Source organism: Oncorhynchus keta, chromosome 11 (assembly GCF_023373465.1).
Source record: "Oncorhynchus keta strain PuntledgeMale-10-30-2019 chromosome 11, Oket_V2, whole genome shotgun sequence".
NCBI classification, from domain to species: Eukaryota; Metazoa; Chordata; class Actinopteri; order Salmoniformes; family Salmonidae; genus Oncorhynchus; species Oncorhynchus keta.
In genome coordinates, this window is record NC_068431.1 from 36,789,429 (window position 1) to 36,804,792 (window position 15,364).

At 42.8% G+C, this 15,364-nt stretch overlaps 2 protein-coding genes across 3 annotated transcripts in view; one reads left to right on the forward strand and one right to left on the reverse strand.

The window, feature by feature from the left end:
- Positions 1-15,364, reverse strand: part of LOC127906168 (uncharacterized) — a 150,536-nt gene that overhangs the window by 106,120 nt on the left and 29,052 nt on the right. The gene's annotated exons all lie outside the window — the stretch shown is intronic.
- LOC118390150 (uncharacterized) lies at positions 12,588-15,272 on the forward strand. The gene is made up of 6 exons (XM_035780420.2): positions 12,588-12,857; positions 13,011-13,109; positions 13,399-13,437; positions 13,807-13,949; positions 14,120-14,209; positions 14,318-15,272. The coding sequence occupies exons 1-6, from the start codon at positions 12,710-12,712 to the stop codon at positions 14,456-14,458; spliced, it is 660 nt and encodes a 219-aa protein (XP_035636313.1). The 5' UTR covers positions 12,588-12,709; the 3' UTR covers positions 14,459-15,272.

Below are 15,364 nucleotides of genomic sequence, written 5' to 3' on the forward strand. Positions count from 1 at the left end.
AGGGGGGAGAACAGGGGACTAGTATATTGTTTTGCTACAGTCCTTACTGTGACAATAGCACAATCTGTTTCCATTGTGTACCCCTCTTCCTTCCCCCCCTACACACTCTTTCCACCATGCCAACAGCAGGTGTGTGATCACAGGACTTGGAGGGGAGTTTGGGCCCTGGAGCAGAGAGCATAGAGTGGAGGGATGTCCTCTCTGGATGAGCAGCAGAGGGGACACACACACACACACACACTCTCTCTCTCTCTCTATGGGGTGAGATGGTTGTGCCAGTAAGTGAGCCGTTGATGCAGCAGATTGAGAGAAAGAGGAATAAGACCTTATTCTGTGGAATACACTTAGCTACCATTTGATGCTACACAATACATTATGCAAATATGTTGGCAAAGTAATTGTTTTTGAAATGATTGATTTATTTCTGAGTGTTATTGAAGTTGGGTTGATATCAGGGCATGTTCTTCTGTCAGGGGAGGAGTGTTGAGTGTGTAAACCAGTAGGTGGGTTATTACACAACCCATCCCTTCCAGGGGGAACAGTAGTCAATAAAACATCTGCCACCTTCAGAAATCTCCTCTCTCAGCTCCAGCCCAGTTAGTTCTGATATGACCCTGCTCTCTGGTTTCCTAGAAGGCCAACAGTCCCACCCCCAAGCTCATAGCTATCTACCAACAAAGACATGTTCACCACTCCCTGCTTCAGGCTTAAAGGGCCTATGCAGATGTTTTTATCTCAATATCAAATCATTTATGGGTAACAATTAAGCTTGCTGTGATTGTTTTCAATTAAAATGGTCAAAAAGAAACCAAAATAGCTTCTTAGCTTCGCTAGGACTGTCTGGGAGTGGTCTGAGAGAGGGGCCATATTGGAGGAGCCAAACAGGAGCGATGTGTAACCTGAAAGCTAGCTGTTATTGGCAGAGAGGAGGGCAAACTCTCTTTGTTATTGATCTATTAACTCATAGTGCCTGGTGATGTCATTTTCAAACAGCTTTTACACTAAAAGTGCATTATCATAACTTACACAATTTCACACTAGATTTATAAAGCACAGGAAAATATGGAAAAAATTATGTTTTTGACTGCACTGCCCAGTTAAGGTTTCTTTAAATGATGTCTTAGGGTTTCTGCTAAGTCTGTGCCTGGGCTCAAGGTTGGGAGTCTCCGGATGCAGCCATCAGATACTGGCTGACTGACTTGTGTTACCCTCAGACACACACAGACATCATGGTCTCACATCCTGGTTCCTACCTTAACCCTAACCCCACCTTCATGTCCTCATCACTGTTCAACCCCAACCATAGCAATAACCTCTCTTACACTCACTCCTAGCACCTTAGCACACATGCACACAAACACACGTCAACACAAAGGCTCAAACACACACACGAACACTCCCATTCACACACATCAATGCTACACGGCCACTTCATGACAGCTGCTACTGGACTCCGAAGTCCACCTGGTCATGCCGCTGATCCCTCCTCACCTGTGACCTCTACCTCCATTGGATCTACACACAGTTTATCCTGTCCATCTTATCCGTTTGAGTCTGATTGCTCTCAATATTTATTTTTCTTTCTAGGGAGTTTTCTTTGCTTCAGCCTGCTCCTTGAGGTCCAGGCCGGGTAACTCTAATGTTGGTGACGTAAAAAGGGCTTTATAAGTAACATTTGATTGACTGATTGATTGATTAATTTTCAGCTGCTGTGTTATTATGACAGTCAATCACCCCTCTCCTTCCCTGATACGTGATCTTCCTGTCTGGGTTGGCGCCTCCCCTTGGGTTGTCCCGGTCGGGGATCTTTGTGGGCTATACTCAAATCAAATCAAATCAAATTGTATTTGTCACATACACATGGTTAGCAGATGTTAATGCGAGTGTAGCGAAATGCTTGTGCTTCAGGTTCCGACAATGCAGTAGTAACCAACGCGTAATCTAACCTAACAATTCCACAACTACTACCTTATACACACAAGTGTAAAGGGATAAAGAATATGTACATAAAGATATATGAATGAGTGATGGTACAGAACGGCATAGACAAGATGCAGTAGATGGTATAGAGTACAGTATATACATATGAGATGAGTAATGTAGGGTATATAAACATAAAGTTGCATAGTTTAAAGTGGCTAGTGATACATGTATTACATAAAGATGGCAAGATGCAGTAGATGATATAGAGTACAGTATATACTCGGCCTTGTCTCAGGATGGTAAATTGGTGGTTGAAGATATCCCTCTAGTGGTGTGGGGGCTGTGCTTTGGCAAAGTGGGAGGGGTTATATCCTTCCTGTTTGGCCCTGTCCGGGGGTATCATCGGATGGGGCCACAGTGTCTCCTGACCCCTCCTGTCTCAGCCTCCAGTATTTATGCTGCAGTAGTTTGTGTCGGGGGGCTAGGGTCAGTTTGTTATATCTTACTTCACCTGTCTATACTATACTACTTCTCCTGTCTTATCCGGTGTCCTGTGGGAATTTAAGTATGCTCTCTCTCATCTAATTCTCTCTTTCTCTCTTTCTCTCTTTGCTGCTGCTCCAGTTTCAACTGTTCTGCCTGCGTCTATGGAATCCTGACCCATTCACCGGACGTGCTACCTGTCCCAGACCTGCTGTTTTCAACTCTCTAGAGACAGCAGGAGTGGTAGAGATACTCTTAATGATCGGCTATGAAAAGCCAACTGACATTTACTCCTGAGGTGCTGACTTGCTGCACCCTCGACAACTACTGTGATTATTATTATTTGACCATGCTGGTCATTTATGAACATTTGAACATCTTGGCCATGTTCTGTTATAATCTCTACCCGGCACAGCCAGAAGAGGACTGGCCACCCCTCATGGCCTGGTTCCTCTCTAGGTTTCTTTCTAGGTTTTGGCCTTTCTAGGGGGTTTTTCCTAGCCACCGTGCTTCTACACCTGCATTGTTTGGGGTTTTAGGCTGGGTTTCTGTACAGCACTTTGAGATATCAGCTGATGTACAAAGGGCTATATAAATACATTTGATTTGATACTCTTTCATTCTCTCTTCTCACTCTTTCTCTCTTGTTCGTTCTCCCACTGTTCCAGCGGTAGGCGGTTTCTGTATCATATGTCCATAGCGATGTGTGTGTGTGTGTGTGTGTGTGTGTGTGTGTGTGTGTGTGTGTGTGTGTGTGTGTGTGTGTGTGTGTGTGTGTGTGTTCTGCTTCCCCACCGGAAGCAGAATTTGAATTAAAATAAATTAAACTGAGAAAGGAAGCATGAATGTCTCATTCCTTTGACTAATCCTTTACCAAAAGCATCTGCCACTTATTACTGCATAGAATAAACTTACTATTTAAAATATTAGCTTGATTGCAACTCAAACAGTATTTTCTTCATGAGATTGGTTGGTCCTTACATTTACATTACATTTAAGTCATTTAGCAGACGCTCTTATCCAGAGCGACTTACAAATTGGTGCATTCACCTTATGACATCCAGTAGAATAGTCACTTTACAATAGTGCATCTAAATCTTAAAGGGGGGGTGAGAAGGATTACTTATCCTATCCTAGGTATTCCTTAAAGAGGTGGGGTTTCAGGAGTCTCCGGAAGGTGGTGATTGACTCCTTCCATTCTGTAGTGTTTGATGCATTCAGGGAAATGTTTTTAATGTTATATTTAATAACATTTAAGTGAGTTATGAATTAGTATAAACCTACAAAAGGATCATAGAATATTTACAGACTACTGTAATTAAAACATGCATTCAAGGGGAATGAGCCTCTAAAATCCAATGTTTCATCCATATTTTTTACACAGTATTGGTCACCATATGTAAAAAATAAGCCTATGTATAGTGATTTGTAGAATTCATTAGCAATTTGTGTGTGTGTGTGCGTGTGCGTGTGTTTAACAGTACAATATATCATTCAAATTTCATACATGTATGCCAGAGGGGGTTATGTCAGGTTATGCTTGTGTCATCAGTTTGATGGCCTGTCATTGGTGGATCACTGAGAGTCCCTCAGCATCTGTGATCTCCTGTGATTGACGGCTATATGGTATAGCGCTGTGTACCTGCTCTGATCCTACCGCAGTGTATTGACAGTGACAGACAGACTGACTGTGTGCTTGCTCTCTTCACTACACACACACACACGCACCTGTATATTCTTAAGGCACCAGTAATATCCCAGATAGACAGATCGTTATGTTAATGCTGTGAGAGGAGACCAGTCTCATACAGGCTAATTTGTCATATGGACATGTCCCGGGTGTGTTTTTATCTTCTGCACACACCCCATCCACTGACCCCTGATTTATGTCCTCTGAACTCTACCCCTGATCCCCATAGCCAAAGGAATTAGTTTGGGGGTGGGGGTGCTGCAATTTTCTTCTTCAAAAAATGTTCAGGGTGTGCTGCAGCACCCTCAGCACCCCTACTTCCCATGGCTCTGCTGATCCCCCTCTTTCTTTCTTTCTTTCTTTCTCTCTTCTCTATGCTCTTCTTTATTTTGGGACCATGATACAAGTGGCTCCTAGTGTTCTCCGCTCGGAGGAGTGAGACTTTAATATTTAATATTTTTCTTCATATAATACGCCTTTCCAATGCCCCGCAGCTAGGAGTGACACAGTGGCACATGGCACCCTATGAAAAATGTATCCCATCAAGCCGACACTGTGTGGGAATTCCACCGCAGGGAAGGAAGAGGCCAAGAGTTTGATCTCACTCCTCCCGATGAAAAAGTGATGTCTTGTCTTCATATCTCGCTCTACGGCGAACAGGGTTGTGGTGGAGGGGTTGGAGGAGGGATGTGTTGAAGGGTAGAGGGGTGGAGAAAAGGGCTGTTCAGGTGTAGAGGGTTTCATGTCAAACATGCTGGCTGTACAGTAACAAAGCACTGTTACAGCAAATAAAGGCCCTGCACTGCAGCATTGGGCTGGGTCCCATTCACTGACATGCAGTGCAGGAACACTTCATGAATTGGACCCTGGGTTTTTGTCAGACCATGTGACCTAAACAGGAAAAACTCAAGGCCATATTTGTAGCTGGAGAATTGGTGGTGCTGAACTTTGGAATTCCGATCACGCGGCTGTCCGCTTCAGTGGTGCTGAACCGCCACTTAAACTGCATATTTGTTTAACATCAACCTTTCATTTCTTTGACAAAGCTACCACAGGTACTGATCTAAAGGAACAGGGAATGTTTGATGAGAGAGAGAGAGAGAGAGAGAGAGAGAGAGAGAGAGAGAGAGAGAGAGAGAGAGAGAGAGAGAGAGAGAGAGAGAGAGAGAGAGAGAGAGAGAGAGAGAGAGAGAGAGAGAGAGAGAGAGAGAGAGAGAGAGAGAGAGAGAGAGAGAGAGAGAGAGAGAGAGAGAGAGAGAGAGAGAGAGAGAGAGAGAGAGAGAGAGAGAGAGAGAGAGAGAGAGAGAGAGAGAGAGAGAGAGAGAGAGAGAGAGAGAGAGAGAGAGAGAGAGAGAGAGAGAGAGAGAGAGAGAGAGAGAGAGAGAGAGAGAGAGAGAGAGAGAGAGAGAGAGAGAGAGAGAGAGAGAGAGAGAGAGAGAGAGAGAGAGAGAGAGAGAGAGAGAGAGAGAGAGAGAGAGAGAGAGAGAGTCTCTGAGGTGTACTGGAGAGGGAGTGGTTTGTTGAGGGGATAGAAAGCAGACTAATGGACAGTTCCTAATGGCTGCAGGGTGATTAATACAGGAAAGCCCCAGGACCGATGAACCTATACTCTACTCTGAGCCTAATGAACACTGCCTGACATAGAGCACAAACACACACACACCCGCATAACAACTCTTGCTCATACTGTATATACTCTAATATTGAAAAGAACAGTTTCATTCAATATTCTACTGTTCCATTCAATATCCTACTGTTAAGTTCAATGGTATACTGTTTTGTTAAATATTCTACTTAGATTGATTCATGCAAAAAGATAATCATATCACCCTCAATTGAAAATAACACCTTAAAATATGATATGATAATATGAGATGGACAATCTGACAATGCACGACATACATAAATACATTAGAGTTGACAGATGCATTTATTATCACACTTGATTTGTTTTCCAAATCAGGGCTGAGGAAAGGGCTTTGTTCAATGTATCCTCTCACAACTCAATGTATGTGTGTGTGTCTGTTGTGTGTGTGTGTGTGTTGTGTGTACATACTGATGTCTTAATTACTGCTTATTATTATGACATTCTGTCCTGAGACTTGGCTCTAGCACAGCTCTCTACGGGGCTTTTCCTCTGTCTTCATTAAGGAGAACATCAGGTGCAAATTTAGCAGAATAACTTGTCCCTAATATAAACATGGCCCTTTGCCAAACACTCTGCGTGTCTATCAATGATGTGTATATATCTTGGATGACTGACAGGGGGCGCTGTATTGCAGCCATTTTGGTACTCCTCCAAAGAAATGTTTTAAAAAATTGACAAGCTTGCGAGATCTTATACGTGTTGTTCCATGAGATAATATCAATCAGTTAACAAGATCTTTATGAAATATGAAGCTTTTATGTGCTTTATGTACTTTTTTGGTTACATAAATGAATCAAAATGCACAAAAGTGACACTAGCTGATAAACATTATCTTACAGAACTAAACGTATAAGATCTCCTAAGCATGTTTACCACAGACCTTATTTTCAGCGTTTATCCAAAAACCCATACAAAAATGACATTCATTTCCCTATAGACTTGTGCTTACAAAAATGCACCATTACTGTCGCTCTGTATCGTTGCTTCAATCCAGGGTTTCTGTACATCATCGATCTCTGTCTGCCATCTAGTGGGGAAGAGGAACTGGTGCAGGGAGGACTGTATGGGGAGAGGATATCTTGAACCAGGTCAATGGGAGCAGGCAGGTGTGCACAGGTCCAGTCCTCAAGGGCTGCAATCTACCTATTTTAATCTGCCTTCTAATTAGGGACTGATTTCTGATATGGCTGATGGGAAATCAAGTATCTTCCTTAAAACCCTATGCACCTCCAAACCCCTTCAAACCACCTCTTGAAATAGCTTCTTCGACTGCCACCTTCTGGTGAGAGGTGACTGGTGCATGGAGGACTGCTCATCTAAATAATCTCTTCAAAGCCCTCCAGACCCCTTCTACAGGATATAGCTACAGTCCCTTCAGAAAGTATTCAGACCCCTTGACTTTTTCCACATATTGTTAGGTTACAGCCTTATTCAAAAATGGATTAAATAATCACCCCCATCAATCTACACACAATACCCCATAAAGATAAAGCAAAAACTGTTTTATAGAAGTGTTTGCTAATTTATATTTAAAAAAAGTGAAATATCACATTTACATAAGTATCCAGACACTTAAATACTCAGTACTTTGTTAAAGTACCTTTGGCAGCAATTACAGCCTCAAGTTTCTTCGGTATGACGCTACAAGCTTGACACACCGGAATTTGGGGAGTTTCTCCCATTCTTCTCTGCAGATCTTCTCATGCTCTGTCAGGTTCGATGGGGAGCATTGCTGCACAGCTATTTTCAAGGTCTCTCCAGAGATGTTCGATCAGGTTCAAGTCCGGGCTCTGACTGGGCCACTCAATGACATTGAGACTTGTCCCAAAGCCTTGTCTTGGCTGTATTTCCTAGGGTTGTTGTCCTGCTGGAAGATGAACCTTCGCCCCAGTCTGAGGTCCTGAGCGCTCTAGAGCAGGTTTTCATCAAGGATCTCTCTGTACTTTTCTCCATTCATCTTTGCCCCGATCCTGACTAGTCTCCCAGTCCCTGCCGCTGAAAAACATCCCCACATCATGATGCTGCCACCACCATGCTTCACCGTAAGGATGGCAACAGGTTTCCTCCAGACATGACGCTTGGCATTCAGAGTTCAATCTTGGTTCCAAACTTCTTCCATTTAAGAATGATGGAGACCACTGTGTTCTTGGGGACCTTCAATGCTGCAGAAATGTTTTGGTACCCTTCCCCAGATCTGTGCCTCGACACAATCCTGTCTCTGAGCTCTACGGACAATTCCTTCGAACTCATGGCTTGGTTTTTGCTGTGGGACCTTATATAGACTGGTGTGTGCCTTTCCAAATCATGTCCAATCAATTGAATTTAACCACAGGTGGACTCCAATCAAGTTTAAGAAACATTTCAAGGATGATCAATGGAAACAGGATGCACCTGCACTCAATTGTGTGTCTCATAGCAAAGGGTCTGAATACTTATGTAAATAAGGTATTTCAGTTTTTGTGCTAGTTTTTGGGCTTGTGGGAGGGTTTTGAGGGGTCATTGTTCTAGAAACTTCTGCTTAACCTGGCAACCCTGGACAAAAGGTAAAAATATCTCATGACAACATATAAAACTGCAACATGAAAATGTAAAACTTAAGGAGGATATCTGCTTTTTGTTACTTGCTTTGTTTGGTTCTCAAGCATTTTATGGAATTTCTTGTAAAACATTGCTTGTAAACAGGGTTGAGATCCTTTAAAATGTCCATTAAATAAGAGAGCGGGTGAAGTCTTCCTCATTAGGTCCTCTTTAGTACTCACCAGGTCCTCTTTAGTACTCATCAGGTCCTCGTTAGTACTTAGTACTATTTAGTCTTCATATTACAACAGCACTCAAGCTGATTCAAATCTATACTGTCGCAAAAGCAAGCAGTGATTTCCTGCTTTCCTGTTATGGGCAGGACCTAACCCTTGTTTATTTCATGCAAAATGGACCCCATAGCCTAACTAGATATGTGTGTGTGTGTGTGTGTGTGTGTGTGTGTGTGTGTGTGTGTGTCTTAGATGACCAATTAGCTTACCCCTTGGAAGGAGCCCATTCAAACCCATAGCCTCAGAGAAATCTCTCTGGGGACAGACAGTCACAATGTCACAGACTAGCCCTCCATCTCTCCACCCCCTATACCTCTCCGCCTCTACTCATCCACCCCTCCACCCCCTCCATCCCTCCAACTCTACTCCTCCACCCCTCCGTCCACCCCACCCCTTCTAGCCCTCCAACTCTACTCCCTTGTCTCTCTTCAGCCACATTACCCTCCCTCTATCCCCTAATGTCTTGTCTCTCTTCAGCCACACTACCCTCCCTCTATCCCCTAATGTCTTGTCTCTCTTCAGCCACACTACCCTCCCTCTATCCCCTATTGTCTTGTCTCTCTTCAGCCACACTACCCTCCCTCTATCCCCTATTGTCTTGTCTCTCTTCAGCCACACTACCCTCCCTCTATCCCCTATTGTCTTGTCTCTCTTCAGCCACACTACCCTCCCTCTATCCCCTATTGTCTTGTCTCTCTTCAGCCACACTACCCTCCCTCTATCCCCTATTGTCTTGTCTCTCTTCAGCCACATTACCCTCCCTCTATCCCCTAATGTCTTGTCTCTCTTCAGCCACACCCTCCCTCTATCCCTCTTGTCTCTCTTCAGCCACACTATCCCCTATCCCCTATGTCTTGTCTCTCTTCAGCCACACTCTTGTCTTGTCTCTTCAGCCACACTACCCTCCCTCTATCCCCTATTGTCTTGTCTCTCTTCAGCCACACTACCCTCCCTCTCCCCTATCCCCTATTGTCTTGTCTCTCTTCAGCCACACTACCCTCCCTCTATCCCTATTGTCTTGTCTCTCTTCAGCCACACTACCCTCCCTCTATCCCCTAATGTCTTGTCTCTCTTCATTGTCTTGTCTCTCTTCAGCCACACTACCCTCCCTCTATCCCCTATTGTCTTGTCTCTCTTCAGCCACACTACCCTCCCTCTCCCCTATCCCTCTTCAGCCACACTAATGTCTTGTCTCTCTTCAGCCACACTACCCTCCCTCTATCCCCTATTGTCTTGTCTCTCTTCAGCCACACTACCCTCCCTCTATCCCCTATTGTCTTGTCTCTCTTCAGCCACACTACCCTCCCTCTATCCCCTATTGTCTTGTCTCTCTTCAGCCACACTACCCTCCCTCTATCCCCTATTGTCTTGTCTCTCTTCAGCCACACTACTCTCCCTCTATCCCCTATTGTTTGGGGGCTCATGAGTGGTGCAGTGGTCTAAGGCACTGCATCTCAGTGCTAGGCACATCACTACAGACACCCTGGTTCAAATCCAGGCTGTATCACAACTGGCTGTGATTGGGAGTCCCATAGGGCGGTGCACAATTGGCCCAGGGTCTTCTGGGTTTGGCCAGTGTAGGCTGTCATTGTAAATAAGAATTTGTTAACTGACTTACCTAGTTTAAAAAAATGATAAGTCTTGTCTCTCTTCAGCCATACTACCTTCCTTACTCTTGTCCCTCAGAACATTTTTTCCTATTATTCTGTAGCCTCATTCCCTTTCACAACCCCTCTCATCACCACTGGGCTACTGTGTTTATCACATTATGATACGGTGGGGCAGTGATCACACCTACATGCCGGTGTTGCCTTATGGTTGTCATTGAAAATGCATGTGTGTGGTGTTGGAAGTGTTGGTCTGATGTGTGAACAGACCCAGCAAAATGATAATCACACACATGAGTTGAGGTGATTAGGCGGCAGCTTGGCCCCATACTGCAACAAGGACCTCATCCACAGATGTGTGTGGGGACGAGGCGCTGTGTATCTGTGTGTGTGTGTGTGTGTGTGTGTGTGTGTTTGTGTGTCTGTGCGTGTGAGTGTGTGTGGCAACCCCTTTAGCTCTCTAGGGTGTAGGGGATTAGAAGCAGTCTCTCTGGAGGGGTCATTAGACGCCACTGATTATCTAAGAACCCCTGACCCCCTCCATCACCCCCATAGCCCCCCACTCTAACCCAACACCGCCCCCACAGTACCTCATGCTACCCCCCACATCCCCTCATCTCCTTGGGGCCCAGGTGGGGGTGGGGTGGGGGCTGCAGAGGTGTGTCATCTGATATGATGAGTACAGGAGTGACCCTATAGAGTTCCCTCGGGAAAGTATTCAGATATTTCTTATTTAATCCATTTTAGAATAAGGCTGTAAAGTAACAAAATGTGGAAAACATCAAAGGGTTGAATACGTTCTGAATACATTTGTATACATAAATCCGACAGGAGAGTTTGAGTGATGAAAGTTGGATGGAAGATCTCAAAATGTCTGTGCGAGAAACACTAGACAAACTTTTTAAAAGAATGTTAGCCTATTTTCTGGCAACTGGGCCTTTATTATGTGTTATTATGTGTTATTATTAGTTATTATGTGCCAGATGTTAAGACTACAAACTGTTAGAAATAGCCTATTTGCGAGATGTACTTTTTATTTCAATAGACACTGCTACTGACTAAAATGTGGGTTTATAATTGTAATTCAACTTTGCCATGGTTTGCTGAGCTAGATGCAGGTAGCCTATAGCCACTGATAGGCCAACATCTAGTTTCAGGGAAATGTCCACGATGAAACTGACATTAAATGCAGAGGATGATACATTTGCAATAGAGCTGTGACCATGATCTCAATTGATCATTTTAATTGATAATTGGCACAGTACATCACTTGGGCCAAGCTTCCTGCCATCCAGGACCTCTATACCAGGCGGTGTTAGAGGAAGGCCCTAAAAATTGTCAGACACTCCAGCTATCCCTCGTAGACGGTTCTCTCTGCTACCGCACGGCAAGCGGTACCGGACCGCCAAGACTAGGTCCAAAAGGCTTCTTAACAGCGTCTACCCCAAGTCATAAGACTCCTGAACAGCTAATCAAAGGGCTACCCAGACCCCTCTTTTACGCTGCTGCTACTCTCTGTTTATTATCTATGCATGGTCACTTCTACTCTACCTACACGCACATATTACCTCAATTACCTCGACTAACCCGTGGCCCCGCACATTGACTCTGTACCCGTACCCCATGTGTATAGCCTCACTTGTACTGCTGCTGTTTAATTATTTGTTACTTTAATTTTCTATTTTTTACTTAACAACATTATTTATTTTTTTGTTATTAAAACTTCTTAAAGCATTGTTGGTTAAGGGCTTGTAAGTAAGAATTTCACTGTAAGGTCTACTACACATGTTGTATTCAGGGATATGTGACAAATACAATATGATTTGAATTGAATTAACTAAACATGGCCATTAATAATTGCATAATAACACAAGGCTACAACAATAGAGTAATATGCTGTTTATTAAACCTGTTTGCCAGCTTCAGGTACGCTACACAACTGGCACAAACTGATTTGCGATGACTCCAGTGATATCTTAATTTCAACATATTTATTGTATCAAATAGGAGGTTACAGTAGTCTACAATGGCATATAAATGAATAGTCTATTTGATGGCCAACTGAGGAAAATGTAGTCTATCATTCTCCACATTTAATGTAATTTTCATTGTGGACTTTTTCCCATAACATAAGCATGCTAGGGAGTTCCATAACTTCCAATTCTTTGTCGCTGTTATATCAGTTATTGGGCATTAATATGTTTTATGAACATATTAATAAACACACCCCTCCCCACCATTCACTCACTCACCCAATAACAGCATGCTCACTGCCTGATATATATATAGCATATACGAGAAATGGCATGTCGGCTGCGGTGAAATTGAGAAGTATGCCAAGTACGCCACAAAGACATTTGCGACATCTTTTTCAAAGTAGACCAATTCGCAGAAAAATCGCGGACATGGCAACTTTGCTTCGTCACAAGATTGCAAGTGCAAAGAGGAAAAAATGACTCAGTTTTGTGGTTGTGGTCCCGAATGTTGAAAGAACATTCATGCTTCTGCTTTCTCTGTCAGTTAGGTATTTGACTTCGATTGGGACTCAATGGAGCTGTCTGAAAGGTGCAGCATTCCAATGAATGATTATGAGGATGCCACAGGGTTACAGACCCCAGGTGCAGGGACACCTGGAACAGAAAACATCTACCAGTCTCTTCGGTCTCCAAACATACCGTCAATACAGAGACCGGCAAGTGAGTATTTTGTTCATATTTTCTAGTACACTCAAATGAAATCGGTCAGTTGTGACTTTAAATGACTAAATGACTATGTAGGCCTGCATGACTGATAATCAAGTATTATTGACAAGACATTATTCATCTAATTGTGTCACTTCTGCATTTCAGAGCGACATAACAGGATGCAATGGAACACGCCTGTGTTCCCTCTACTCCTCTTCAATGCACTTTTACTGATTATCATTCTGGTAATTGTTGGATTTCACTGTAAGTAATTGAATCAACAATATGCACTACTGAATATTTGATTGATGTGATGATTATTGTGTGAGGTTCTAAAAATGAAGTATAGCTGGGGTTTGGGTGTAAAAGACAGCTACGTCTGTCACCAACCACTGTTCCTAACCAAGTGTTCTACTCTTGTAGTTCATACTCTGAAACCTGAATATTATTGGTCGACTCAAACTATACAAGACCCAAACCTGTTCAACCTATTAGTCGTCTCAGGATTAAATACATATTTTTAAAGAGCAGCTTTCTTATTATGTTTTGCTAGATTCCCATTTCGCCGGGGCATTGTCATCTAAAAATGGAGGTAGGTGACTTCATATGGCTACTGTACTGTATAAGTTCAATAAATCACACAAATGACCTCTATTTAGTAGATCAAGATGAAACACAACATGTGGAATGTCTTGCTGTAGTTTTCGTTGTTTAATTAGAAAGTACTGTGTTCTATTTCATTACCGGCGAATCCTAACTTCCAAGTCACATTTTCACTTAGTCTCTCATTGACATTAATTAATGCATGATGTAAAATCATTTTTTAAAGGATTTAACTGGAAGTTAGGATTCACCACTAACATTATATATTCACCACATTTGACGTGGTTACCTTTCACACTGGAATATTTCAACAGCATGGAGGAGCCCTAACTGCCAATACGAGTATGCTTATGTTCAGATTTCAGACAGAATGAAGAAGTGTGGCATCTCCATCACAATGGGTTCTATCTATTCTGGCAGAGTGTGGGGGATTGCTTAGCTGCTGATAGCTTCTGTCAGCAGAACAACGCTACTCTGACCACATTGCAGCCACATAACACGGTATGTCAGCATGTATACTCTGTCTGTGAAATTGTATATGCTTGCAGTGTAAGTATATAGAATACAATTAACTTTCAGTGTCCGGTCATACATTTTCAGTTCAAAAATATTTATACTGAGCTAAAGTTGTAAAATGCATAAAGATTAAACGCATGAGTTTGAATACATAGGTTTGGTTGTTGGCCAGGGCCAGAGGACAGCAGCTTTGGGTCCTTGAGCTGAGGGATACGACAGAGGGTTCTGCAGATGGTACCACAGAGGTTCAGAATAATCCAATCTCTCATAATCCTTTTTGTATTATGTACAGTACTTCATTAAGAAAGTGTTTAGTAATAAGTTCATTTGAACCTTTGTTTGATCCTCCTCAGGATGATTCTGGAAATGATGCTGATTGTGCCCTCTTGACTGGTGATCCCACCCAGCCCTCAATGAGCCCAGCCCACATGGAGAGCCAGGGGTGGGTGTGTGAGAGGAAGGCCTCTCTACCACACGTCTCTGGAAATCATTAAGATCGAATGTATTCCATTCAGGAAGGAAAGCAGTTTTTCCTTGAATTTTTTCACTTTTTGTCACAATATGAATAGTTTTTTAATTCATTGAACAATGTCCTTGTTTTAATGACCAAAATGTATTGGTAGTTAATATGCTTTGATTCTATCCTGCATTGCAGGGCAACCGCTTGTGTCAGTGAACACAAGAGGGTGCTATGTAATTGTAGAGATTCAATAAGGTCTGCAAAGAACATTTTGTTCACAGGAGAACATTAATGAAACATACACACGTTTTCTTTACATGCAGAATAAGTCACTGACCTGTAGATAAAACCATTATTTTGCTAGGTTTCTCATCATCATTCAAATGATGACTAAAGCACTACACAATGTAGCTGAAACATCTGTTTTAAAAAAGTATAGTAATTCAGCTAGGGCAAGTCAGTTAAGAACAAATTCTTATTTACAATGACGTCAGCCTACCCCAGCCAATCCCGGATGACGTTAGGCTAATTGTGGCAGCCCCATGGGACTCCCAATCACGGCTGGATGTGATGCAGCCTGGTTAGAAACCACCGACTACAGTGACACCTCTTGCACTGCCTGTGCCTTAGACCGCCGCGCCACTCGGGAGCCCAACACTTCAGATATATTCTCATCTAAAAATGTACTTTTATTTTAGTCCAAACCACAGTAGACTGTATGAAGAAATAACTGTAAATGTTGAGACATTTACTCAAATTAGTTTAGCGAAACACTTTCCATAAAAATGTATCTTCGTGAAATGTCTTCAGATAGACCTGAGCTGAAACATTAAACAGTGTCAATTATGTCTCCTCTTCTTGTTTTTCCTATTGCACAACTTCATCCATAATCACGGTTTTATATTGTATGCTAAATCACATTAAGTTCCACTCAAATAGT